Below are 27,747 nucleotides of genomic sequence, written 5' to 3' on the forward strand. Positions count from 1 at the left end.
AGCTTTACTTTTGGGGATTCACTGTACAGTTCAGGGACTAACGTGGCATTTTTCAACATAGATACTCATGCCAGGGTAAATCTGAGTGGAATAGACATTGGTATAAATCATCACCTGATTAAAATATGCTAATTCAAATCCATCTCCATCTAAGTGACTTCTGTTTTTTATCAGTTAAACGCATATGATCTACTGTATTTGGTCAAATATGTACATTGTTAATAACCTTACAGTCACACACAGAGAAGCATTGATGCTGGCGTGGTAGCTGCGCTGTGCTTTACCTGTTTGTACATTTGTCATGTAAATGCACATTTTTGGGGTTGTATTAATACAGTATCATCTTATTATCATTGTATTAGGGGCCCTTGGGTCTCAACGGCCCCCCTGGATATCCAGGAACCCCGGGAATGAAGGCAAGTCCAGTTTTTATCTTTTTATATTCTCACATTTGAATGTTTTCATTGCTGTCAGAGTCAGATTTGTATCCCATTTCTGTATACTAATTGTACTTGGTGATTGTCTTCCAAAGGGACAACCTGGTCCCACTGGGGTCCGTGGTCCAGAGGGTGCTCAGGGACAGAGAGGAGAGAGCGGTCACCTGGGCAGACCCGGACCAGTTGGCATCAGGGTGAATTCCTTACTTTACTTGTACTTACACATCTCATGCAGCACGTTATAAATATGTTTCTGACAATGTTATTAACAGGTTAGGAATCTTATTTACCAGTGTGATGATCTAACTGGAGAACTTTTGTGCTCACAGGGACCCATGGGTACAGACGGAGGCCCAGGTACCAAAGGACCAGTGGTATGTACACAGTTATTATAAAGGTTTAATACAAAGTTTCTATTATTCATATGAATGCAGGTCAAACTAACATGGTTGACTCTTTACAGGGTAATCTGGGTGCACAAGGTCAAGGAGGCCATTCTGGACCGTCTGGCCCACCAGGACCTCAGGGAAGCACCGGTCAGCCGGGTATCAAAGGACAGCTGGTAAGTTTTATAATGTTTCAGGAGATGTTTCTTTCTGTTCCAACGGCAGTTTTTCCTCCCCTCTGTTGGAGGTTTTTCTCCCTTAAAGGGGAGTATTTTCCTCCTAGCTTTCTTGGCAATTGTTGACTTGTTGGGTTCCTCAGTTTAATGTTGTACATTTCTGCTGTAAGTGCCCTGAAATAATATTTGTTGTGATTATGGATATAAATAAAATTGAATTGAAATTGAATTGAATTGAGACTCACAGTTTTATATTTTTGTGTCACAGGGAGATGTTGGTGTCGGAGGATTCAAAGGAGAAGCTGGACCTAAAGGAGAACCTGTAAGATTTAAATTAAAAACTTAAATCAATGCTTTGTTTTTTTTCGGAATCATTACAGCAGGAGATTTAACTGAAGAAATGTAACAGGTGAAACATACCTTTTGGCTTCAGTTCTGTCCTCTATGTCTATGACCTCCAGGGCCCGCCAGGCTCCCAGGGAGTGATCGGACCTCAGGGTGAGGAAGGAAAGCGAGGACTTCGTGGAGACCCCGGCTCTCTCGGACCTCAAGGTCCCATCGGTGAAAGAGTGAGTCAGCGTTCTGCCTCAAGCGGTAACATTGATCCATTCAGAGACTTGCACCTTCGGGTCAGCAGTCAGCTCTGTAATGAATTCAGTCTAGAAAAGTAATCACTTCGAGGGTGAAAAAAACAACAACTCAAGGACACAATCAATCGCTTTCAATAAATCAGTGTGAAATTGGAATGGCTCCAGTTTAGTATAATTATTCATAGATGGTGTGTTCTCCTTATCTCCGTGTGGTTTCCTCCTGATGCTCTGGTGGTGGTCTAAAAGTTCGATGGATTGGAGAATTAAACTGTCCAGAAGATTATCTTTTGTTATTTTACTACATGGATCTGGTTCAAGACAGTTTTACCAATGTGAATATGATGTTTTTCAGGGAGGTCCAGGAAACAGAGGGTTCCCTGGTGCTGATGGACTGCCAGGACCAAAGGTAGAGTTTATTCTCCACTTTCTGTTCCTGGAAATCACATAGTAATGATTCTTGTTGTTTTAATTGAAATCATTATTTGTCTTTTTTCAAAGGGTGCTCTAGGAGATCGTGGAACATCGGGCCCACCAGGACCAAAAGCTTCTCTCGGAGACCCCGGGCGTACGGGAGAACCTGGTCTACCAGGTGCAAGGGTAACACAAGAGCTTGGCATTTTACTTTTTAGCAACATTAGCTTTTAACTCATTCACTACGTCTAAATGTTTATTTCTATCCCCTCAATTTCCAAAAGTTTTGTTCTGATCACTTTTCCACAGGGTCTCACTGGAACCCCTGGAGTCCAGGGGGCCGAGGGCAAGCCAGGTCCACTGGTAGGTCACAGGGTTTTCATTACAATTACTAGACATTTGTTTTAAGGTTACAATGAATCATCAGTGTTGGTTAAAACCAAGTTTGCTTCTTCTAAAGGGGGCCCCAGGTGAAGATGGTCGTCCAGGCCCAGCAGGGTCCATCGGAAACAGAGGCCCCGCAGGAACCATGGGAGTACCGGGTCCCAAGGGCTTCAATGTGAGGCTGCAGAGTTACTTAGTCACTGTCAGATTAGTCTGTTCATTTATTGTTCCGTTTCTAATCAAAAACATGTTTTAATCTCAGGGTGACCCAGGAAAGACCGGAGAACAAGGATCTCCTGGAGTGCTGGGTCAAAGAGTGAGTACTGTCTAGGAATCTAGACTTTGTTTGTTGGACACAGAAACCGTTATCAGATCAAATATATACATTTAACTCATAAATCAGCGGTACATTTCTGTACTGTGTTTACTTTACAACAGAAATCATTAGTTGGGTAATTTAACATTACCTAAAACTCCCACACACCTTCAGGAGACCAGGTCCCCTCCAGGTGTTTAATGTGCAGGTTTGTTAACTGTCATTTTGTCTTCAGGGTCCTCCAGGAAAAGATGGAGAGGTTGGCCCTGCAGGTCCCCCTGGTCCATCTGTAAGTGCCTGATTTCTTTTTTTATTACATCATTAACTCAAAACTTTTCTTTTATTGTTGTTGCAAATGACACTAAGATGATTATTGCCGTCTCTCAAAGGGCGTCGCCGGAGACAGAGGAGAGCAGGGACCTCCCGGTGTAAATGGATTCCAGGTGCGTAATTGTTTTAGGCTGGTAGTGAAATGTTGAATAAATGTGGGCGGAAGTGATGGTTGAAGGTGTTTGAATCTGTGCTGAACATTCATGTTTGAGGATTATTTTATTCTCTTAGGGTTTGCCTGGAAATCAAGGACCCCCTGGAGAGCCCGGCAAACCAGGAGACCTAGTGAGTCCAACAAAAACAACACAAATCTAGCTTTTAGCTCCATGACTGACGATATTTAGTGTTCTTCACAGTTGTAACATGTTTCAGATCATTTGAAAAGTGGTATTGTTTTGTTTCAACATACAACTATGTGTTTCTTTAAGGGTATTCCTGGAGAGCTTGGTTCTGTGGGTCAAATCGGACCACGGGTAGGTGACCTGCTTTCATTTTCATTAGTCTAAAGTAGATAGTGATGCTGAACACCATGAAACTTACCTGACGGTGTCAATTCTGTAGGGAGAGCGTGGAATTCCTGGAGAGAGAGGAGAACTGGGTTCAACTGGTCTGCAGGGACCTAAAGGCATCCCTGGTGCACCTGGTCCCGATGGGTCAAAGGTACTATTACACTGGCATGGTGTATGTGTTGTGTGTGTGTGTGTGTGTGTGTGTGTGTGTGTGTGTGTGTGTGTGTGTGTGTGTGTGTGTGTGTGTGTGTGTGTGTACAGCAAAAGTACAGAGGGATTTGGGTGAGTACAGACTAACCTGGATGTTTGTCCTTGAAGGGAAGCCCAGGTCCCCCTGGTGCTCTGGGAGATGTGGGTCCTCCAGGTCTGCAGGGAATGCCAGGAGAGAGGGGCATCTCTGGTCCTCCTGGGCCTAAAGGTGACAGAGTAAGTTGGCCATCGTCTTTGCAAAAATCCTAACCTGCGATTTAGTAAGAAGAAAGTCAAAGTTTCTGTGCAAACTCTGATCTCTACTATGACCAGTAAATAAAGGAGCATTACACTCCTCCCCTTCCCCCCACCCCCCTGTTTTTGTTCAGGGATCACTTGGTGAGAAAGGATCAGAAGGTACACCTGGAAATGACGGCGCGAGAGTAAGTAAAACACCTCTGAACACTTTCAGTCCTCATTTAAAATAAACTGAAGATGTATTTATGTAAGCTCAAAAACTTGTCACAGCTTGTTCCAAGAAATGTGTCCTCTGACGTGACTGCACAAGTTTCTCTGAACAATGAGATTGTGATGAGTGGAGATCCCCAACCAGTTTTTTTTTTTTTTTTTATTTCAACAGGGAGCTCCGGGTTCCGTTGGCCCGCTCGGACCTGCTGGACCCAGCGGAGAGAAGGTACAGGCTTTATTTTCTAACATGTTTAAACACTGATATTCACCTCACAGAGATCTAAAGTTGTGATTGTCGGTTATCAGGATGCCCCCTGTGATGTCAGTTTTCGGCTTGCGCTGCTTTTACCAACATCAAATTCTTGATTTATACAACAAAGTACTGAATTACTGTCAACTTGTGACTTCTTTACAGGGAGAACCTGGACCCAAAGGACCATCCGGACCTCCAGGATCCAGAGGAATGCCTGTGCGTACACCTGGACAGTGTTTTATCTTGCACATTAAGGCCATGTTAATTGTGCTGCAATATATTAAGTCTAAGTTATATTATTGCAGGGAGCACGAGGTGACCCCGGCCCGATTGGTGCAGTTGGATTTGCTGGACCTCCCGTAAGTAGTCTGAAACACTCCTCTTTCCTTTTTGTGACCTACAATGATGCACCAGGAGGTGAACGGAGGACCACTGTCCTCAATATTACCTAATCTTTACAGGGTCCTGACGGCCAACCCGGAGTGAAGGGAGAGCCTGGAGAGCAAGGCCAGAAAGGCGACGCTGGGTCTCCAGGACCACAGGGCTTGGCCGGTGCTCACGGACCTCATGTGAGTTCCAAACGTTAAGAAACAACATGAAGAAGTTGTTCTGACACATTTAAATTTAGTCAGCCACATGATATTCACAAGTGTCGCCTATCACTGGAAGTTTTGGCGAATTAAATCCCTGAACATCTATGTATCATTAGCGTACTCATCTTCATAGAGTTTCAGATAAGCTAGCTTTAGCTTCTTCTTTGTGCCTATTTCCTAATGATGTGTCGTTTTATTTTTTAGGGTCCGGTTGGTGTTGCTGGGCTGAAAGGAGGAAGAGGAACGCAGGGTGCACCAGTAAGATCAGTTTATCGTTACAGAGGTGTTTTTACGAGGTGGAATTAGAAAAAGAAATGATATTTATCTTGCCAAGAGTTGAATACATGATGTTTTAATTTAAAAACGCTGTTCTGTTGTTACTTCTACAAAATAAGTAAATATTGCGTCTTGTTATGAAAGTCAGTATCTGAGGACTTTTCTGCTCGCAGGGCCCGACTGGTTTCCCCGGATCTGCAGGAAGAGTTGGACCACCGGGCCCAACTGTAAGTACTGCCCCGAGTGTGTATGAAATAACAGTCAAAGTAACAGAAAGAAGGATTTAACATAAAGATTTAGTATTTTAAGAGTCACAAATGTCTAAATACAACCAGAAGGTGATCAAATTCATATGTATTGTCTCGTAAACTTTATGCCAATACGGTATTGGAATTGTTAGTGAAGTAGAACAAATGTTGACACACTGGAATCTCTCTCTAAAAACGTGCTTTTTTTTTTTTTTTTTTATCGAAAATATGACAAAATTTAAATACTGGGAACAGCTGCTATTTACAAACAGTTTCCTTCCACTTCATTTCAAAATTACATCATCATTCAGCACTGGTGTTTGTCTCTTTAATGAGCTTCACGGTTGATGTGCATCTGTGATCAATCATGCAACAGCTCTGTGCTATACATGTTAAACTGATGTGAGCAGTATGTCAAATATTTCTACTTTAAGGCCTCAATGTTCTTTAAATCTTGATTAATAATTTAACTGTATCTGAAAACTCATTTCCATGTGTTTGAATTGTTCAACTTTCCAAAACAAACAATCCAACTTCTGCAACAAATTCACATTCTGCGACAGACATGATGTGCAGTGGACATTCAGAAAAGGAATAAACACTTCGCTTCATCTATTTCACCGCTCCTACCAGGGTCCAGTCGGAGAACCCGGACCTCTGGGACCTCCGGGAAAAGAAGGTCCTGGTGGACTTCGCGGAGATCACGGACCCCCTGGAAGACAAGGAGAGCGAGGACCTGCAGGACCACCAGGGAGCCCAGGAGACAAAGGCGACTCTGGGGAGGACGGCCCCACGGTAAACTGTTAAAACCGACATGTAGATCTGTAGCTATGCAGTAAAACAGATTTAAAGTTCTTATTCAAAATTTATGGGAACTTTAAAAGTTTTTTTTTTTTTTTTAATCAATTATTGATCAATTATGGGATTTATTGATTCCTCTTCAACACAAAGTCATTTGAAATAAGTTGTAAATGTTGTAAAGACAATTTTAATCTAAATTCTTTTTTGTGTGCTTTTGTTGGTTTTAGGGTCCTGATGGTCCTCCAGGTCCATCTGGTACTACAGGACAGAGAGGCATTGTGGGTCTTCCCGGTCAGAGGGGAGAGCGTGGGATGCCGGGTCTTCCAGGACCAGCGGTGTGTGTCACTGAAATCCTGTTTACAGTTTACAGATCATAAATCATACCCAGCTTTTATTTCAGCAGTTCTACAGTGTTTAGTTGGAGCTCGTGTTTCTTCAGCTGCATTATTAGCTGCCTGTTTTCTTTTTGTAGGGTCCACCAGGAAAACAAGGATCCACAGGACCAAGTGGAGATAAAGGTCCCTCAGGTCCAGTCGGTGTTCCGGGTGCTAACGGACCTCGTGGTGATCCTGGTCCTGATGTAAGTACATTTTTTTTAAAAATTGGTTGTGGTTTAGACGTTACATACCCCGAAGCTGTCTTGATGTATTTCTCTGTGTGGCCTTCAGGGTCCTGCAGGATCTGACGGTCCACCAGGAAAGGACGGCGTCCTCGGACAAAGGGTGAGAGTCCAAGAGAGTCAGAACGTGACCCGAGTGTTGCTTTACGTGTTGCAAGTGACTGACAGGCGTTACCGTTACAGGGAGACCGAGGAGATTTTGGTCCAGAGGGCCTGGTAGGTCCTCAAGGACTTCCTGGAACCCCTGGTCCTGTTGGAGCTACAGGTGACGCTGGAAAGAGAGGAGAATCTGTAAGTGTTGTTTTTTTTTTTCAGCTCCGTGATGTTTCTGTTCTTATTAACTATCTTATCAACAGGTTTAATGAGGACACCTGAGGACATTCAGGGTTAGGCTTGATTTAATTGTACGGGGTAGGGATGATGTGTTCGGGTATTATTAGAGGTTGGATAGTCTCTCAGTGTTGGCAGAGGTCTGTGCTCCCGAGGGCCTTCTAATGATTCTGCTTGCTTGCAGGGCTCCAGAGGACCCGCTGGCCCACCCGGCTCGGCTGGAAAAAGAGGATTAGTGGTGAGTTTCCATCGTGAGCTTCCGTGAAACATTCTTCTTTATGAGGTGGCATTTACAAAAGTAAATGAACTTTTCAGGTCCATTTAGGTGAAACATTCATGCTGATTTTAGTGCAGAACTGCTGATACAATGACCTTTTCCATTTCGAGACAGACTAATTTACATTCAATCACTTCTAATCCAGGGACCCCAAGGACCAAGAGGAGATAAGGGTGACCTAGGTGATCATGGCGAGAGAGGGCAGAAGGGACACCGAGGATTCACCGGTTTGCAGGGACTTCCTGGACCTCCAGTAAGTTAAAGGGATGCTCACATGTTGACTCGTGAAGATTTCCTGACCCACCCAGTTTACAGTTTGAGCGTTCCTCCTTTATTCAGATGCACTATTACCTACTTTGTTCTAAAACTAAAATGCAGCGATCAAAAGTTTAAATGCATTCACTTCACTTTAATGAATTTTGGCAACATTTTCTGTACTTTCCACTCAGCTTTAGTCAAGCCCGCCTAAACGACTGAATACATTTCTACTTTGTTGGCTCATTGACTGTGATACTGGACAGTGTTGGGTTTCATCACACTGCGGAGCTGTGAGAAACCCTAAAATTGATCTAATACTATTTAAAGTTGAACTTTAAACACATTAGACCTTGACATTATTCAGTATTGTGATAGTTTAAAAGTACAAATCTCAAACTTTTTTTGTGAAGTAATCTTTTAAAGAGCCCCGCCCACATTACACCAGTGAGGAGAACCATCCACCCATACATCAGCTACAGTATACCTGCCTTGAGTGGTCATAGGGAAGTGAGAAATCCAGCAGGAGACGGGCTGCACACTTTGCCAGAGAAACCTCCACGCTTACCAGAAGAAACAAAAGGAAATGAATATATATCAAATATAATCCCATCACTCCATCAAACTGAGAAAACAGTTGGTCGTGTGATTTTTTTTTTTTTTTTTTTTGGTCACTTATTCCAAAACTCTGCCCTTCATTTCTAAAAGTGCATTTGAACAATAGAGAAATAGAACCATCACGTGAGGTTTCCTGCTTTAGTATTATTCAGCAGGTCGCTGCCATGAAGGGCAAGCACACCCGAGAGGCTAATGAATATTTATTTCCTGCATTTAGGGAACAACTGGTGAGCAGGGAGCTCCAGGAATCTTTGGACCCAGCGGCCCGAGGGTAAGTGCTAGTTACAGGAGGAAAACATGGCCTCCATCTTTTGTGATAACATATAGTTTGTAATTTTTGTTACATTTGCCAACTATCATCTTGGAATTCAAAGCTAAAACCTCTTTACTGGAATGATTCAGGGGCCTCCGGGACCTATTGGGCCCTCTGGAAAGGAAGGATACTTGGGACAGACGGGGCCGATGGGACCTCCAGGAACTCGAGGACTCAGTGGAGAAATTGGACCAGAGGTATCGTTTCATTAATCCCAGAGTCTGTAAAACGCCTGAAGTTAACAGCCAGACACTTAAACTGCTGAACACGTTTTTAACAGATGTTCTTAATGTGTCTTAATGTTGTCTGTGCAAAGTTTTGACCACTAAATAAAACTAAACTAAAACCAGAAGCTAAAACACCGACTGTTCCTCTATCCACAGGGCCCTCCGGGAGAATCTGGACCCCCGGGCCCTCCCGGCCCACCAGGACCCCCCATGGCGGCGATGGACGACCTCTTCGGCGGCCCCCACGATTACGACTCCGGGCCGGAGCCTCCTCCCGAGTTCAGCGAGGACGAGGCTATGCCCAACAGCAACTCGTCCACCATCGTGCCGGTGGACCCCGGCGTTCAGGCCACCCTGAAGGCCCTCAGCAGCCAGATCAGCAGCATGAAGAGCCCCGACGGCAGCAGGAAACATCCCGCCAGGACCTGCGACGACCTGAAGAGATGCTACCCCATGAAGAAGAGCGGTGAGTGGGGGTGACGGGAAGGTTTTTACACTGATCTAAACAGCCAATCTCACCTTTAACAAGATTTTTGTCACTTTGATTTTGTTGAGCAAAACTGACGAGGGGAAGAGGTGGTTTCTGAAACTCATCGTGCATTTGTTAAAGACAGAAATGTCTCTGCAATATGAATTTCAGAGACCCTTCTCCATCTTTGTCCTCTAGTTTTTTGCCCTGATCTTATGAAGGTAGAAATATTGAGAGAGCTTAATACTTGTGACTGACTTAGCAGTTGTAGAATAACGACTTCTGCTACTTGTCCAAACTTGACCGTCCTTCTAAAATCCTGATTGTTTGGTTATGCAGGCGAGTACTGGGTGGACCCGAACCAAGGCAGCGCGGAGGACGCCATCAAAGTGCACTGCAACATGGACACCGGAGAGACCTGCATCTCCGCCAACCCTCCCAGCATTCCTCGTAAAGTGTGGTGGAGCTCCTCCAGGAACAAACCGGTGTGGTTCGGAGCCGACATCAACGGCGGAACACATGTGAGCGGTTACATGTTGAAGATGTGGGAGGGAAGGAAGGAAGGAGGGAGGGAGGGAGGGAGGGGGAAGGAAGGAGGGAGGGAGGGAGGGAGGCAGTTGTGGAGAATGAGTAGTTTAAACTTGCTTGTATTTGTGGTTCCAGTTCACTTACGGCAACAAAGATCAGCCAGCCAACGCGGTCACGGTGCAGATGACCTTCATCCGCCTGCTCTCCAAAGAGGCCTCCCAGACCATCACCTACCAGTGCAAGAACACCGTGGGCTACAAGGACGGGAAGACGGGCAACTTGAAGAAAGCCGTGATCCTCAAAGGCTCCAACGAACTGGAGCTCAAAGCAGAGGGAAACAACCGCTTCAGATATACCGTGGTGGCGGACTCCTGCTCAGTAAGTGTTTCTATGTTTGGGTCACGGCTCTGCAGTTGAGGCTGGCATCGTTCTGTATTTTGAATTTCAGCAAATCCCATGAACAGACCAAAACCAACAACACGTTAGAAAGACAAGTCTTTCAAACTCAGTAAGTCAGAAACGTGGAACCCTTGAAATGCTTCAAAAATCTATGGCAATGAAGCATTGAGGTATTTGAAAGGACAGAACATCGCTCTCAAAAGACCAAAGAGGGTCTACGAGCGTTACCGTTTGTGTGCGATAGGAACAGCCTCAAAACCTTTTTGATAACACCTCCATTTTGGATTTAGGGCCCACACAGGACACACGACTAGCCAGAGTTAAACATGCTAAGGAGACTGATATATCCGTCTGGTGTTGGGAGAGACCAAAATGGAGCTAAAAGGAGAGTAAACATTGGACTTAAATCCATCAGGTGAACACAAACACATCTCCAAATAAATAATAAAGCTGCTCCATGTGTGCACGGTGTGTAAAGAGGCAACAGTTTACTAAAAAGTTCCCCTTAACAACCAAAGGTCTGAAGTTTTTAGGATGATCAAATTTACTGTTGGTTTTGGTCTTTTTAATGGGATTTTCTGGGTTGACAAAAAAAAAAACTGAAATAAAAAAAGAAAAGAAAAGAAATGCAGTGTCTAAAGTGATTCTGCAAAGAAAACACATTTCTGAAGTCAGTCTTCAGATCAGATTCATCTTTATCTGATACAGTAAAGGCAGCATTCCTGCAGAATACTTGTGCTTTTCACAGTTGCTTTAACGTTGAACCTTTTTTTTTTTTTTTTTTTGCGTCTCTTTCACAGCAAGCAAACGGCAACTGGGGCAAGACAGTTTTTGAGTACAGGACACAGAAAACAGCAAGACTTCCCATTGTGGATATTGCCCCCGTGGACATTGGCGGCCCCAATCAAGAGTTCGGCGTCGAAATCGGGCCCGTGTGCTTCTTGTAGATTCGTCAGCGGGGACGCGGCGAGGAGAATCCTGAGACTATTGAACTGACAGCTGACGCGATCAGCCACATTGTACATACGAGTAGCGAGGACTGCTCTGGTCCTGTGGCAAGATATTTATTGTGCCTTTCAACCCAGTTCAAGACATCGACGATTTGTAAGTCAGTATGAATGTTTGGAATTTACAGAAGAAAAAAAGAAAAAAATTTGGAAAAAAAAATCAGAATCATTCCTTTTGTCGTCTTTTGTATGTTTGACTTTAGGCTTCATGCATTTTGAAGTCCAAAGATTTTCGTTTTATTTAGCAAAATGTCGCCAAAGAATATAAAAGCTTTAAATCGTTACTTACGACTGCTGTTTATAAGCCCGGAACAATTTCAGCGAAGCTACGACAAACGTCCCACCACTACAACTTTTCACAGATTTGTCTATTCTTTTTTTTTTTTTTCTTTTTTTTCTAATTATTTTAAATGTTTAGAATAAAGAAAACATCATTGTGGTGCTATTGAGGAAATAAAGACGGTGATGCGTTCACTGGTATTTTCTCAAGACAGTTTTGATGAACTGGTGTCTGTTTCCCAAACTCTGTACCGACCACGTACGACATTAAAAAAAAAAAAATACACGTTTTCCACTGTCGGTTACTCAGTGTTAGCTACCTCGTCACCGAAACTGAGAAAAAAAAACAAAAAAAACACACGATGACACGACGTGTAAATCTTATTGCTTCACAGGTGCTGTTGTGTAAGTCGTGTGGTCCTTGTGCACTTCTCCCGGGTACGCGGTACGGGGCGGGGTTATTTTGGGGGATGCCAATAAAGATCTTTCTGTCCACGACAGAGAGACGAATGAGGTGTCATCCGAGTGGTGTGTGGTGAGTTGTAAAAAAAAAAAAAAAAAAAAAAAAAAATGGTGTTTTTCCTTTCGACTTCAATATGGTGCAGTAAAAGGTAGCACAGAGTATTTTCTATTTTTATGCATGTCAGTTCCCCCTTTTGCAGTATCCTGGACTTATATGCTCTTGAACTCCTTTTTTTTTTTTATAATCAGTTTTATAGAATAAGATGGCTGTGAGTGCCTGTTTGCTTTGTATTTCTTGCTATGCAACAAATTAAACAAAATGCTTGTTAATCCCCCCAAAGCTCTTGTCATATTAATTCAGGTATAGTTTAGGTCCTGGAAGTTGGACATTTTGCACATTAACTCATTTTTAGATGTTTTGTAGGTTTAAACAAAACAAAAACTTGATAATAGTTTAGGTTGTTTCTAATGTGAGCTGTTTTTCTTCAATTTTTCATGACTGTACCTTCTAGTAAGTCTATTGTGACCGTTTGGTTCAAATTGGAGTATATTTATTATACATTTGTAAAGTTTTTCGAGGCTTGACTGCCTGTTAACACCCCAGAGGCAGAGAGGAGGAGGAGGAGGAGGAGGAAGAGGAGGAAGAGGGGGGGCTTTCCACACTGGAAGGAGATGCGTTTCATCCTTTGAAAATAAATATTGAAAATATTTCTCTGCCTGTTCTTGTTTGGGAAGAGTTCATTTGGTCCTTTAAAGTTCTTTATGTATCATTTCAGCCTCGGGAGGATGTGAAATTTTGGGGGGCAAAAAAACCCAACAAAACAGAGGTGAAAGCGATCCAATGCGACTTTCAGAGCGAAACTGGAGCTGGAAAATGAGGACAACAGCAGAGAAATTCATCAAAAGTACATGTCAGAACAGTCTCTACCAAACATTAACAGAGGATGAGAATCTGCAGCCACGCAAGCAGCTGTGTGAGGAAACTCCGGCACACTGAGCGCTTTGAGCTAAATGCTAACAAAGACATCGTGCTAACATTTGCCAACAGCACCAAACACAAAACACAGCTCGAGCTGACGGGGAAGTCATTCATTTTGTAGGTATTTTGTATTACACCCACTGGTGAAAAAAAAAAAAATGGACTAGAAAAAAGGTCATAACTGACAGATAAAATGTACACTTGACAAATAGGGGAGCAGTTAAGAGTACTTCATAACATGGATATTCTCAGGTTTTTAAAATGTCTTCAGTGTCAAAGTTATTAAGTTGCCTCCCTCAGAGCTACTTAATTTGCAAAAAATGCAAACTAATATAAGAAAAAAAAAAATAAAACGGGGCACAACATCCAGCCCATAGTATCCATGGCAACCACCGATGGCAACACTTCTTGTCGTAATGTCATCGGTCTCCTTCCCCCCCCCCCATTTTGTGAATGCAATGTGCTTCTGTATAAAGTAAAGATTTGGTCTGTACAACACTTGATGACAATCCGTCTCATAGTTGCTGGGACATTTCAAACTAAGCCAAACATTTCCATCCTGGTGATGGCGCCACAGGCAAAGTCAGGAGATCCACAGTTATTAATTAACAAAACATTCTGAACCTAGAAGAAATGATTTCAAGCAGAAAAACGTCAGATAAAGTCTCACATTAATGTTATTAAATGATACAAAAAAAAAAAACACCAATGAGCAGCAGTTTTTACAGGAGTATTTTTAATCAGTGAAAGAGCAAAGTCAATGCAACCAAAGGTAAAATAATGAGAGTAGTGCTGCATGGACAGAGAAAAGGAAGAGGGACGAAGATGGAGGAGGAGGAGAAGGATGGAGGGAAAGAAGGAGAAGAAGAACGAGGAGGAGGAGGAGGAGGAGGAGAAGGAAAAGGAGAGGAAGAACAAGGAGGAGGCGGATCACGAGGACAAAAAGGAGGAAAAGAAGAAAGAGAAGAAACAGATGACAAAAAGAAAAATAAGTAAAAAAAATAAAATACAAAGTAAATACTGGAATGGCAACTTAAGCTTGTGAAATGCAGAAATATGAAAAAAAAAAAAAAAAAAAAAAGATTTAAAGATCAGTTCGCCAAAAACTATGAGGCTGGATTAATGAACTAGATACTGTGGAGTAAAATAAGATACGTGATGTTACGGGTGAGCTGAGAGTTCCTGTTAACGATACAGATTCCATTTATTTTTCGTGCCAGCTTGTGTTTGGCACACAAACGGGAATGTGTCAACAATACAGAATTCAAACGGTGCATACACACACATGAAAATTCTGCCACAGAGTGTACCATTGGACATGTTGGACTATATACAGCTCTCATTTGCTTGTGCCAGAAAAAGATACTCCAAATTATTCCCTCCGTATGTGTTTTTTTTCTTTCTTTCTTTTTTGTAGAAAAATAAGTTCTTTTCTATAATGGATCTGAATTTTTACCTTGAAATATCGAAAAACCAATCTAAATGCAAATGCATATAAACATCAAGATGAAAACCGTGACATCTTGACTCGACCGTTGGGTTTTGGCACTTCTTCATACAAACGAGTTTAAAAGTACGCCTCGGGGGAGTCGATCCCTCTCGGCATCAGCAGCGGCCGTCGAGCGGGTCCAGAGAGAAGACGGTGCCCTCTAAGGTTAGTCCCATTTTGAACCCCTCCTGGAAGACAAACCCAGACGACAGCCGTGATGTTCACACGGCGAGATCTCATGTCCCGTTTTTTAATTTTTTTTTTTTTATTATTATTATTGGTGAACAGGAGGTCTGAGGCGGTCGTTCAGATCAGAGCCAATTAGAAAACGAATTAAACCTCAGAGGTTTAGAAGGAATGAAAAGAAGCGGTGTCGTCATGCAGAGTCATGCGTCGGATACAAGATGAGAAACAACAAGGCATGCGCGTTAATGGGTGAACTCCCCAGATGAGAAAAAAAAAAATAAGTCACTTTTATCGTGTAAATGTGTCCGAATGATTTTGTTATGATCCGTTATAAATCGTGATTTGATATTTGTCCCAATGGCAGAAACAGATTTGGAGACAATTATTCAAGTAATTATAACCCAATAATGAAACATTACCCGATACAACAAGTCAAATAAACATTTTAGACCATAAAAAAAAGCGTGTTTGCTCACATTAGTTAAGAAGTTATTGCCCATAAAAGAGCTCGGAGATAAGATGATAAATAAATATATGATAATTAATGACTCGACAGCCCGGTGGATTTTACAAACGTGCAGCAGCATTCGAAGCATGCAGGACAAAAAAATACATTAAAAAAATAAAAACACCGCCATGCCGGCAAGTCACAGCACAGACAGAGCACAAAGAGTACGAACCATCTCTGCCGCTACAAGTGGGAAAGGACAAGAGACATTCGGCTGTTAGTAACTGAGGAGAGGAAGCAGAGGAGACGTTTGTCAGAGCGACGCTGCCTCCTACTGGCAGCAGCCTGCCTGAAGCTCAACAGGTATTTCTAAAAGCAGAATCGTAAATGCTGCAGCTGCATTTCATGATGATGTTTTCAATCAAACTGTCTCTAAAAATGTTGTGGCTTTATGACCCAGAAGGACTGATTGCTGGTATAAACTACTGGTGACAACTGCAGCAGTGGTTCTCAAACTGTTCCTCATTGGAAGCAGAAAAAAATAAACACTCCTCAACCACCACGTCAACAAACTTGCGAGTCTCATCTATTAACAATAATGAGGAATGTGGAAGCTGTAACGCGTCATATTGGAATTAAGTGAATAAAATATGCAAGTTGTATTCATTTAAATCATACTGAATAATATATTTTTTAAATTTTAAATCAGTTTAAGGTTCAGTGTAAAGGATTTAAGAGGATCTATTGTCATAATATTCCTAATTCTGTTTTTGTGAGTTCAAAATCACCTGACACTAAGAATTGTTGTGTTTTTACATTTTCAGACAATTTTCAGAAGCTTTCGAATCCTGTGACTTGAAATGACGAGTTGAATGCAGATGTTCACTTATTTAATTCAGCCTTTTAAAGAGACGAGTTAAAATTCTCCAGAGACAAAGTGTTTTTGTAGTTTGCCAGAAAATGAGGAGGGTTGGTATCCATGTCAGCCTTCTACACTTTTGTATCTCTTGACCTTTTACAAGGAATTCAAGTCATCTCATCAAGAACTTTGTTGCACAAGTTTGAGATTTGTCATACTTTCCTGATTTCAACTTTGACCTTTGAGTATCAACCGTTAAAATGTGACTTCTTTTCGTATACATGATAGCGTCGCTTGTGTAAAACCATTATTGATTATTCGTTCCGACCTGTTGAATGAAACGATCCGCAACTAGTTCCTTTCATTATTCCTGCCCTCGTTTGCGATGACCCCTCAGGGAGACCCCCGCCCACAGTTTGAGAACCACTGAGCCACGGTGTTTCTAATAAAAGCAATAAAATACGGATGAAGTTATTCTTCTTACACAGAGGGCTACTGTTGCTTTTGATAAGTCGCAATCATCTTCTTGTATTATTACTAATATTTCTGGACACAATGTAAAACTCAGCTGTTCGTTTATTGCGCCACCAAACCCCAAATACAGTTAAAGGAAAAATCCTTCCTTTGAGATATGAAGACGTTTTCACTGAACGCTGATGGAAAATGAGGTCGGAGCTGTTTGATACACAAAAGATTTGTTTGTTAATGCGGTTCTTCATGAATGCATAAGTGGTTTCATGTCCCCGACAAATGGAAATAAAGAAATTCATCTTATCCATCACTGAGGAAGCCTTTGTGCTCGAAACGATCCGTCACATCTTGATCTATTTCAACAGTATTGATTTGAATAAACAGCGGACCGGAGCTCAGTTAGAGTCAGCAACAGGCCAATTAACGACCAAAACATCCACGGCGGTGGAATGATGATCTGCTAGAGAACCGAACGGAGTTCGTCGTGAGGCATCGCTCGACATACACAAAGCCTTCATTCATATAAACAAGTGGAAATCTTCAATCTTCAAAGTATTGGTACCGGTAGAAAACAAACAGGAGACCGGAGAGTTTAATCAGCCTCGCCGCGGAGTAAACAAGAAGGGGTCGGACGGACGGGCAGACAGGCAGACAGGAGCTCACCTGCATCTCATCCAGCTTTGACTGAATATCTGGAGGGAAGTCAGCTGACCCGCAGGTGAACGGATCAAATGGCTCAGCGCCGAACAGATCTTTCCCTACAAACACAGACAGCAGATAAACATCACAGCCAGAGACGGGGAAACAGGGATTGAACGTCTGCTGTGCAGTATAGAGGGATGAGACGAGTACTGTACGAGTATCCGGTACGAATGTTGTCGTTTTGACGAGCACGACGCACACATTAGTTGCTGAACAGAATACAAAGTAAGGTACATTCATATTTTAATGTATATATATATATATATATATATATCTCACTGAAGCTCAACAATCATAAATATGTCGTTTTCTTACTGTTGTGATGAAAAACATTGCTCTGAAGCTCAATTTTGGGGTTGTTTTGTAAATGATTTTCAAATAAATAATACATTTAGCAATTGCAAATCAATCCGTAGCAATTTCAGGCTTTAAAGAACAACTTCCCAGAACAGCCACTTCCTTAGACCGGAAGAGTTATTTCAGTTTTTGTTAGCTAAAGTCACTCCTTGATTCTTATTTTTCTGGAGGTCCGTCTGAAATTATTCCCGTCGTTAATTAGAAAAGAAGCTTCAAAAAGCCGTGTTGTTATCAATCATTGGTGGGCGGGGCGTAGTATCGCCGGGTTTCCAATGCTCCCCAGCTCGTCAAAATATGGTCACTTCCTGCTCCTAACCACTTCGATCTGACGAGATGGCGTCGGCCAAAATCTAAACTCGAGGCTTTATAACGGCCGTTTCCAAACCATTGGGAGATGACACTGCTGGCTGTTTCAGGCTAATATAAACCACTTCCGGTTCGTTCCTGCCCACTTCCAGATTAAGCCCCGCCCCTCCGAAGACGAACACAGATAATTTAGTTGGTTTACCAGATGCAGATAATAGCACTCGCTCGTCCCTAGCAGTACACTACGAATATTTAAACAAGGGACACGTTTATTTGTTAACAGCAGCTACCCTTCATTCTGTAAAATAAATCTTTAATAAGCCAAATAAAGGTGTTAAAAGTTGTTCGCTCACTTATATCTGGTGGTAATGTGGTCGGTGGAGGTGGCGGGCAGCCGTTACTGGCCAGCGTGGGCACCAGCGGTGTCCCAGGGGAGAAGGGAACCATGTCGAAGACATCTGTGGACTGGGGCTTCATGGAGATGCTCCCCGCCTGCATACAAAGCGGTGGAGATGGTTAACGTCGCCCTCAAGAGACCCGGATGTTCACAAACTACACGACTATTTTTGCACCAAAAAGCAAGAAGCAGAAGAAGAAGAAGAAGAAGCAGAATAGAGACAGAGGCAGGAAGTAACACGGCTTCAGGGACGGCGACAGAGACACAGGAAAAAGAAGAAAGCGTAGGGTGTTTACGCGAGGCCGCGGGATGCTGCATCCCTCGGGAGCTTTAGAAGGAAGGGGAGCGGGTTTGGCAGGCGGAGGAGTTAGTAGCCCGGAGGACAAGTTGGACTCCGGCGAGCTCATGGGAGTGAGCGTGACGGAGGAGATTTCCAGACAGGAGAGCGACGTGATGCTGTGACACCAGAAGAGAGAGGAGGGCCTCTGCAGCATGTACGCTTCGTTAGCCGCGTTTATGTGCAGCGGCTGAGAAAGAGAATCGCAGACAGAGAAACGAGCAGAGGGGGAAAATATTATTCAGAGCCTGCGGAGTGGCAAAAGGTGCGGGTAATTGCATTTGCAGCGGGCTGTCACGAGTGCTTGGCATTCGCCCCAATTAGACGGCCGACCTATCGCATTCCTCATCAGACCAATCAGGTGTGTAATTGCTTCGCTTCAGACACAGTTCAGACTCCCCCTCGCCGCCGGGCTCCCTGGTAGGCCCGGTCGGTCCAAACTGAAGGCTGAGGGGCCGTGCATTTAATCACAGAGGCAGCATCGGCCCGACCCAGCTGTCCCCACAAATACTCGAAACACCTCCAACTTTAAATTTAGTCAACTTTTGCAATTAAAAGCCAGTGGAGGTTGTTGCTGATTCAGAACACTGCCAATCGCAGATTATCATCATTTTACATCGGTACGCAGTTTATAATTTGTGTGCAGATGCTGCAGGTAAATAAAAACGGAATCACACAACCTTTAAAATATAAAGTTCATGAGCTCTTAAACACACCTTTGTTCACTCAGCTGTTCCGGCTTCGGTCTGGATTAACGGCAGCATTTGGTGGCTAATATTCGCTAACTTTGGGTGATTACTGCAGCCAATATCATTGAGTCAGGTCACCGACTTCCACACTCATTGGCTGTATTACAGTTCACAGATTCACTTTAACGCGTTCAAATTGAATACGTTACGCTGAGCGTGTGCGATATGTGTCGGTGCAGTCTGTTCTTACTGGCGGCACATGAGCGATCATCAGCTGTTCTTCGAGCTCCTGAAGTTGTTTCTTTAGCTCGGAGTTTTCTGTTTCCAGCTCTTGAATCTGCAAAAACACACACACACACACACACAAAAAAGAGCATAAAATTATGAACAAAAACAACAAAAAAAGCTTTTACAGCACACTAAATGTGTATTTCTAAGCTTATAATGACATGGAATCAAGTTAAAATTGCAAATAACATTTATTTTCTGACAGCGTTAAATTATATATATATATATATATAAAAAAAAAAACGGACAAATTAAGGTACTTTATTGCAACGCTGAAAAAAATGTAAGGATAAGAAGCGCCGTTAGCGACAGTCAGCTCACACAAAGATATTACAGGCACAAACACAACTGAACCAAAACCACCGTCTCCTGGTACACACCATAATCTCCCACAAGTCCCCCTCATCAAAGTTCAATATCACTTTTGAATACGAGCCTATTGATGTCAACAACACCCATGAAACGATTTGAATTCCCTCCTTCTGCACATTATTTTCAGCCTGCAATCCATTAGTTCAAACAAAAGACTTACTGAACATCTTCAAGAACAATTAAATTCAAATAAAAGTAATTTCCTGAAACGGCTGGATCCTTTTAGCAAACAATACTCAGATCTGAGTTTTTTTAGGGACTCATTTCAACCACAGATTAAACACTCAGGAATGAGTGTGGGACTGAATACAAATAACAACAACAACAACAATATCCTAAGTAACAGTAAGAACACAGTGCATCCGGAAAGTATTCACAGCGCTTCACTTTTTTCCACTTTTATTTATTTTTTAATAGATTTGTAAAAATTTCAAAACAACTTTTTCCATGTTATCATTATGGGGTGTTGTGTGTAGAATTTTGAGGGAAAAAAATGAATTTAATCCATTTTAGAATAAAGCTGCAACATAACAAAATGTGGAAAAAGCAATGGAACAATTGTGATGACCATGAGATGTGATTGAAAGCTCTGAACAAAGCTCGAAGATAAACAATAATACGGGCTTGCTTTGTCAAACTATTTCCAGTCTGTTTGTAAAGATTGTCATTCTCAAAGCCAATCATGGTTTAATTTTAGTTTAACTTAAAAAGAACCACGCAACTTTTCCGAAGTAGCTGAAACACTAAATGGACGTTTTCTGAAGCAACACTTTAGAAGCGACTACAAATGAAGCCGAAACACTTCCCGTCACCCATTTGGTCAAATTTATTACGAATGTCTTCATAAATCACCTTTTAAAGAGAAATCAGCGGAACGGCTCTCCGTTTTTCAGCAGGGTGTACAATAATTCAATTACAGACTGGCATCGGTAACAACAGAGCTTTCCCTCATTAATATTCATTACTGGCATTTTTATCAACACAGCTTAATTGTCCACACTGGATGATTTGAAACAATCGATAGAAAACGAGCGCTGCATTAATGAACGAAAACATCGATGTGTCAACGCGGCGGTGGTGGCACCAAGCTTTCAAATTAAAACTCTGGAGAGCGAACGAGCCGAGTCGGCAGTACGCGAGACGTACTCTTTTCTGTAGGCTCCCGATCTGTTTCCTGGTTTCCACGTCTTTGCCTCCGGACTCCAAGAACTTCTTGTAGGCCAAGTCGAAGGCCTGACCGATGGTTAGAGTTATCTCTTCCGCCTGAGGCGCAAAGAAGAAACAGAGACTCTCAGTGTAGCTGTCGTTCACATTTGACCCGATCACCGGAGGTTAAACGACATGGACTACCATATTTACGCAACGATGAAGAATAATCAAATGTCAAAGCAGAAGACACGTACACATTTTTCACTGTCGAACACGTAGCACAGGTGTTTGTTGGACTCCGAGTCTTTGCAGATGAAAGTAAAAATCCTTTTATCCGTCTTGTCATCGGCACAGAAGGATATCCTGTGTAACTGACAGTTATGCTGCACGTCCTGGAAAACAAACACAATCCATTTTTATTAGTTACCGCCTGCAAGCTGTCTGTTGCCACGAGAACTAGTGCAGTATTAATGCACCCTGCCACAACAACACGATTCAAATCTTTTGGACTCACTTTCGTCTTGGGATCGAGTATCTTCACGCCGTAAATGGAGATCTGCAGTTCCACTTTGGGGGTCTTCTGTCCCTCCGACTTCTTGATGTGCCTCTGAAACTGCAGATCGGAGAAATTAAAGACCTCGCGGCTGATATTTCGCGAGCTAATCGCCATCTTTGTCTGTCTGCTGGCAGAGTAAAGTGGATTAATCAGTAGGTTTTTGTTTTGTTTCTTTCCCGTGGAAAACATCTGGACATGATCGCTAATGACTGCAGGGAAACTGAACAAAACCGTAAAATCCAACACAATGAGCTAAATTACAAATCTGCAAAACTGAGAGAATATTAAATTGGCAAATAATTCCCTTTGCATTAATCCTTAGGACCAAACACTTTCGTATAAAAGAGTCATTTGGTTTATTGTTGATGTAAGCATTTTTATCAGTGCAGCTCTAAAAAAAAAAAAAAAAAAAAAAAAAAGTTGCATTTTGCACAACTTCAAGGTAAAATCGAAAGAGCTCCCACTCAGCAGGCGTTCTTGGGGGAAAAAAAGCTTTGAATTTTCTTGGGGAGATGTAATGATTAAGGTTACGTGTTGTACAGAAGAAATGAAATGTGTGATCCACTTAGCAGATTCCTCTTTTGAACTCTGCCAAAAACCGTTCAGGTTCTTTCACAGTTTTGTTGCCAAGTGTTATAAAAACTATAAAAACTTGGCAGCGACTTTCGATCAATAACCAATGAAATCAAAAGGGTAGCGCTTGCTGGCAGTTTAGGAAGATGATGATGCACGAGGATTATTTCTGACATAAATACCCAATAATGAGCAAAAGATTTAGGTACTTCGGGTGTTTACATTCATTCATCAGAGGCATTGAGAAAAATTCATTTCGCAGCGTGACAGCGAGCTCAGATCTTATCGCCAGAGTCGTAAAGAACTAAAAGAGTCCCGCGACACACGGTCTGACCCCCACAAATCCCCGAGATCTTATCTTCATCCAGTCAGTCTGCGTTTAAGTGAGGAGACGGAAGCTTCTGAGAGAACCTGAACAGTGGCAAGTTCTCCAAGCTCCTCAGAAACATCCAACCCGCAAACAACCTTTTTAAACAGAGACAAGGCGTGCTGAGGAGAACTGATGTTATTTGAAAGGTAAAGCAGTAGCCACAACGAATACTAATATGATTTAGGTTTGTGTTATTGTTTTATTACACTTGGTAAGAAGGTACCTTATAAATCAATTCAAGTACTTTGTTTGCAGTCTTGATCTCCATAAGAAGACATTTTTGTGGTTTTAAAAACCCCAAAACATTTTAACATAATTTGACATCTCTCTTAAGCTTCACCCTGCAGCTCCGCCAAGAACAGACTGTTTTGTGTGCGTGTCTTTAAAACGCAGTGATATCAATGACTCTTTCTTCTGATTGGCTCTCTTTTCTGAGTGACACATACACAGACTAATCACAGCTTTTCTTTAGTCTTGGAGCTTGCTAGCTCAGTGGAAGGGCCGCCCGGGCGTTTTCTTCTGCATAAAAAGTCAGGCAGTGGGCCATATGGAGAGTGGAAATATGACATAAGCGCGAGTTTATGACATCACAAACTCAAGGAAGTCCAAACGACACAGTTGCTAAATACAGGCTGTGCGCATTTCTCCTTGGACTGAGCGTTCTGACACTTACAAAGTATTTGCAAAACACTTGCACGTGTTTTGTAATAAACACAAATTCTGAATTCATGCAATATGGGACCTATATATGTTCACATTACTAAACATAGGAATAAATGTTCAAGTAGTATCTGCTATTGTATTTGCCAATGCGAAAACTTATGGAGACAGATAAAATGCCAGTGACTCTGCAATTCTTTCACAGTCTCTAACATTAGTACAGTAAACTGATATGTCGAATAAACTTTAAGTTATGCTTGCATACTTGAAGACATTTCATTTTCAGGTCCTGCAGACACAAACATGGCCAGACCCGAAGAGAGAACTATAAATGTGTGCTACAGGGAGATTTATCTAAGTCAAGTAAAAGCAGAAAGACATTTACAGAGTAACTGATAGAAGACTTCATGATTTGACCTAAACCAGAGACATATGCTTTCATGGCTGTCTCTCAAGTCTTTGTTCTGCAACACATTTTTTTTTTCTTTTTTTTTTTCCCCCCTGCACATGGAAGCATAGCTCAGCTTGGCTTCACTGCCAGTGTATCTGGGAGAGTAACCATGGAGCCTTAGTCAAAAACAGGCTTTGGAGATCAAATGTAATGTAACAATAGAGGTATGGGTTTGGGAAAACAAGCCTCCCCCTAAAAGTGGCCTCAAAGATCCAACTCTTGGCAGGAGAAGACAGAGAGGAGGCCAGCAGGCAGCGAGCAAAGCCACATTACCGAGAGGCTCTGAGAAAGAGGGATCGCCTGGGTGGTGGTGGTGGTGGCTGTTCCCATGCTTTTAAAGGTTTGGTTAAATGTCAGCAGTGCTGTGGACTACGTGTCCTGAAAGGAGGTCCGGTTAATTGCCATTCACAGAGCGAGTTTGGTGGAACGGTGTCGTTAATCTGACCTAAACCGTAAAACCTAAAAACAAATAAAGCCGCTTGTCAGTGATTTTTTTTTCCCCCAAAATGACCCACTGAGTACTTTCCTGGTTAAACACAACCAATATTGACTCGTAAAAACACGAATGAAACATAAAGCCTGTGGTGCAAAACTCAAACACCGAGGTTGGTATGAGAGCAGAACTTAAAGTTGTTTTTTGTTGCACGGTAATCTTAAAACTGCACGAATCAATATGTTTGTATTAAGCATTGATGTATGTGTAATGGGATAGACGTCACTCACTATGGCAAACCAATGGGAAAAACAAAAACAAATCCCCATTTGAGTTCTATATGTTTAGTGTCTTTCAGCACGTTGTTTTGGTTTTATGTTTTCGATTCGGTCTCTCTGCTCTGAATGGTGTCATTTCCAGACAAGTTGTGAAACAGCCCACGATTAGCTACCTGCCCAGACACCAAACGACAGTAAGACTTAGTGCAACATTTCAGCATTAGCATCCATTGGACCGTGTTCCTTTGGCCACCTGACAAATGTAAGTCCAATAGTCACACTGTTTTGGTCTCCTGAGGGAAATATCTGGCTCTTAAGCTGCCAAATGCTCCATTATGTTCACTAGCTTGATGCTAACTGTGTCGCTACAACCCTTAATTACAACCACAAGAGAGAAAATACAAACAAAACCCAATGAGCTAATGGACAATACAATAACGTAATGTTTCGCGATAATCCTCTGAGGAAAGTACCTTTCACGTTACATACAGTATGCAGTAATTGAAACCCTATTTAAACCAAGATATGATTACTGCAGCTTTAATTAATGCATTGTTTCCATACAGGCATTGCACGCTTATGTGTTTACCGGAGAGTTGAAGTAAAGCTAACTGTGGATTTGTGTCTCTAATTTCTGACAGTACGAGGAAACTGCACTTTGGGATCTAAACTGCAGGTTTCTTGGCAGATGAATATTTTGCTTTATTGAACTTTACATCCACTCGGGGGAAGGTTGATTCGAGCAAACTGCTGTGCTTATCCAGCAGTTACAGGCACCTGCACTCAGGAGCTGCAAAACTCCAAGGGCACCTTGCCGGTAACGGACGAGAGAGGGGAGGGTTTGTCACTCACCCCCCCCCCCTCCCCCATCACCACCCGACCCGCACCGTACCTCCCTTCCTTATCCCATCTGGTCACTCGAGAACACTTTCCCTATCCTTTAGGCTGCAGCTTATTCCTAGGACTGGCTTTACCTTCAGCTTTCTGACGGCGTCCTTTACGACTTCGGTGCCTTTCGGGGCTTCGACTTCTGTGTTTCCAAGGAACTGAAGAGAGAACAGAAAAAAAGATTTGCATTTATGATGTGATAGCCACACAATAAAGACAATGCAGAGCATACAGTGCTTCCCCTACCATCGTCTCGGGAAACAAAGTAAGAAACCAAGTACGAAGGTACTCACAGAACTGCGGTTGCGTCCAGCAACTACTGTTCGTTTACTTCCCGTTTTCAGCTCAGTTTACAGTCGCTCGTGCATTTTTCTGTCACTGAAAGTCGCGATAATTTGTCTGCTGCGTGTCTGTGCCAAAGTTATCTGCCGAGGGGAAATGCTGGTTTCTAAGTAAGTGTTTAGTGCAGTAAATTACACGAAGAAAAGCAAGAAGGCAATGATAGGGAGAGTTATTTGGAAGTGTTCTTTTGATTGGACAAACACTGGACCAAGTAGTATTTCATAAACGGTGGAATTTATTTTGGTTGGTGTGAATAAAGAAGCGTTTTCTACCAGTATAAAGATTGAACTTTGTACATTAGTATTCTGATCACAGTTAACATTTAAGCCACTAAAAGGTATTTGTTACTCTAAGTTCAATGTAAATATATTAAATATTTAATAATTAAATGTAGATAACGTGTGTCAACAGACTAGAGGCACGAATACGTCCTCTTCTTCGTCATCTTGCACTTGCACTGATGTACCAACATGTATGTCTTTTACATGTTTACACACACACACACACACACACACACACACACACACACACACACACACACACACACACACACACACACACACACACACACACACACACACACACACACACACTGGAGTCACTTCTGCTGCTGTCCAACAGATGGAGCCATTAACCTTTTGTGCATGAACATCCACCTTCTTTTTTTTTCTTTCCGTCTGTTAGCAGCACTTGTAATTGTTCCAGTCTCTCTGTCTCTGTCTCTCTCTCACACACACACACACACACACACACACACACACACACACACACACACACACACACACACACACACACACACACACACACACACACACACACACACACACACACACACACACACACACAACTACTTCATCACCTCCTGAGCTTAATGTGTGGAGCCTGTTCCAATATCAGACTTCATAAACAACTGGTGTCAGCCCCCTTAAAGGTTGGCAAAAACAAAATAACAATGTGTCCCAGTGGAACGCAGCAAACAGCTCAGACAGACGTGGATTGTCTCCAAAACGCAGTCAAATCTGAGTGCAGCACTCAACGACCTCGCTGTGCTGATGTCCATCTAACCTCGGGGTGTGCTTTGCAGACTGCTGTCTGCTGTCCCCTTAATAATGTCGGGGTGATGCTGTTATCCCACTGACGCTTAGGGCATTCACTGATTTCCAACATTAGTTTTTAAGAGCAGAGATTTATTTTATTCCAGAAATAAATAAAACAAAAATTGAAGTCTAACAGAAATTACATAAAGAGAGCTGCATCTAATTAAATCTGCAACGTGGATCCTTCAACTTCCTTCCACTCGCCGACAAACTGGTGCTTATCAACGGTGCCAGAAAAACAGATCGAGGCTTAATATGAAAGTGTCAGCATTCTGTGCAGCGGTGTGACAAATGTACTCCACACACGCACACGCGCAAACGCACGCGCACACACGCACACACGCACGCACATGCGGTCATGCCTACACAACTGTCGGCTGACAGATGCCCAGAAATAGAAAAAGGGGGAAGCACTTGTTCCTGACCAGCGCGTTCTGGGCTGCGACTGGGGAGGTTTCACGAGGCGAACAGAGCACGGAGGCTCATCCATCACCCGGGGCGCACAATCTGCAAACGAACCACTCCTCCTGCCCTGCCTCCCCCCCCCCCCCACACACACACACACGCCCACATGCACACACACACACACACACACACACACACACACACACACACACACACACACACACACACACACACACACACACACACACACACACACACACACGCCCACATGCACACACACACGCGCCCGCCAAGGGGAGTCTTGCTGTCAAAACGCGCACCCACAGGTTTCAACCTTGTGGCAGGTCTGAAAAGTTCATTGAAATGACACAACGAGCAGAGTTTTCACCTCGCCGTCTGTGCAGTGCTTTTTGGGGGATTTTCTTTCTTCTTCAGCTTTATAAAAGGCCAGCGTCTGCGTTGTGTCTAATTTAAGAGACTTCCGAATGTGAGACGATGGTTGATGACAGCGACAG

General features: G+C 42.7%; 2 protein-coding genes across 6 annotated transcripts in view; one reads left to right on the plus strand and one right to left on the minus strand.

The window, feature by feature from the left end:
* Positions 1 to 12,484, plus strand: part of col5a2a (collagen, type V, alpha 2a) — a 40,856-nt gene extending 28,372 nt beyond the window's left edge. The window contains exons 18-54 of the mRNA XM_069698837.1: positions 363 to 416; positions 533 to 631; positions 767 to 811; positions 901 to 999; positions 1,268 to 1,321; positions 1,461 to 1,568; positions 1,942 to 1,995; positions 2,088 to 2,186; positions 2,310 to 2,363; positions 2,461 to 2,559; positions 2,647 to 2,700; positions 2,936 to 2,989; positions 3,090 to 3,143; positions 3,262 to 3,315; positions 3,459 to 3,503; positions 3,592 to 3,690; positions 3,858 to 3,965; positions 4,118 to 4,171; positions 4,369 to 4,422; positions 4,612 to 4,665; positions 4,755 to 4,808; positions 4,911 to 5,018; positions 5,247 to 5,300; positions 5,492 to 5,545; positions 6,200 to 6,361; positions 6,595 to 6,702; positions 6,840 to 6,947; positions 7,036 to 7,089; positions 7,170 to 7,277; positions 7,501 to 7,554; positions 7,739 to 7,846; positions 8,684 to 8,737; positions 8,869 to 8,976; positions 9,163 to 9,472; positions 9,815 to 9,996; positions 10,139 to 10,381; positions 11,203 to 12,484. Coding sequence (XP_069554938.1) covers positions 363 to 416; positions 533 to 631; positions 767 to 811; positions 901 to 999; positions 1,268 to 1,321; positions 1,461 to 1,568; positions 1,942 to 1,995; positions 2,088 to 2,186; positions 2,310 to 2,363; positions 2,461 to 2,559; positions 2,647 to 2,700; positions 2,936 to 2,989; positions 3,090 to 3,143; positions 3,262 to 3,315; positions 3,459 to 3,503; positions 3,592 to 3,690; positions 3,858 to 3,965; positions 4,118 to 4,171; positions 4,369 to 4,422; positions 4,612 to 4,665; positions 4,755 to 4,808; positions 4,911 to 5,018; positions 5,247 to 5,300; positions 5,492 to 5,545; positions 6,200 to 6,361; positions 6,595 to 6,702; positions 6,840 to 6,947; positions 7,036 to 7,089; positions 7,170 to 7,277; positions 7,501 to 7,554; positions 7,739 to 7,846; positions 8,684 to 8,737; positions 8,869 to 8,976; positions 9,163 to 9,472; positions 9,815 to 9,996; positions 10,139 to 10,381; positions 11,203 to 11,349 — 3,411 coding nt within the window. The 3' untranslated portion in view covers positions 11,350 to 12,484. The remainder of the gene's footprint in view (positions 1 to 362; positions 417 to 532; positions 632 to 766; positions 812 to 900; positions 1,000 to 1,267; positions 1,322 to 1,460; positions 1,569 to 1,941; positions 1,996 to 2,087; positions 2,187 to 2,309; positions 2,364 to 2,460; positions 2,560 to 2,646; positions 2,701 to 2,935; positions 2,990 to 3,089; positions 3,144 to 3,261; positions 3,316 to 3,458; positions 3,504 to 3,591; positions 3,691 to 3,857; positions 3,966 to 4,117; positions 4,172 to 4,368; positions 4,423 to 4,611; positions 4,666 to 4,754; positions 4,809 to 4,910; positions 5,019 to 5,246; positions 5,301 to 5,491; positions 5,546 to 6,199; positions 6,362 to 6,594; positions 6,703 to 6,839; positions 6,948 to 7,035; positions 7,090 to 7,169; positions 7,278 to 7,500; positions 7,555 to 7,738; positions 7,847 to 8,683; positions 8,738 to 8,868; positions 8,977 to 9,162; positions 9,473 to 9,814; positions 9,997 to 10,138; positions 10,382 to 11,202) is intronic.
* A 1,083-nt stretch (positions 12,485 to 13,567) lies between these two features.
* gulp1a (GULP PTB domain containing engulfment adaptor 1a) overlaps positions 13,568 to 27,747 on the minus strand; it is an 83,703-nt gene continuing 69,523 nt past the window's right edge. For 4 of the 5 annotated variants that reach the window (XM_069698838.1, XM_069698839.1, XM_069698840.1 and 1 more), the window contains 9 exons: positions 25,475 to 25,546; positions 21,694 to 21,792; positions 21,434 to 21,571; positions 21,177 to 21,293; positions 19,621 to 19,707; positions 18,641 to 18,871; positions 18,301 to 18,439; positions 17,246 to 17,340; positions 13,568 to 14,806 (listed from right to left, as the gene is read on the minus strand). In XM_069698838.1, the coding sequence (XP_069554939.1) occupies positions 14,735 to 14,806; positions 17,246 to 17,340; positions 18,301 to 18,439; positions 18,641 to 18,871; positions 19,621 to 19,707; positions 21,177 to 21,293; positions 21,434 to 21,571; positions 21,694 to 21,792; positions 25,475 to 25,546 (1,050 nt within the window). In that variant the 3' untranslated portion in view covers positions 13,568 to 14,734. The remainder of the gene's footprint in view (positions 14,807 to 17,245; positions 17,341 to 18,300; positions 18,440 to 18,640; positions 18,872 to 19,620; positions 19,708 to 21,176; positions 21,294 to 21,433; positions 21,572 to 21,693; positions 21,793 to 25,474; positions 25,547 to 27,747) is intronic. The other variant, XM_069698843.1, reaches the window with a different exon arrangement.

Source organism: Brachyistius frenatus, unplaced genomic scaffold, assembly GCF_029030835.1.
Source record: "Brachyistius frenatus isolate BFR_SWC_R1_liver_20210118 unplaced genomic scaffold, ASM2903083v1 Contig_28, whole genome shotgun sequence".
In the NCBI taxonomy this organism is placed as follows: Eukaryota; Metazoa; Chordata; class Actinopteri; family Embiotocidae; genus Brachyistius; species Brachyistius frenatus.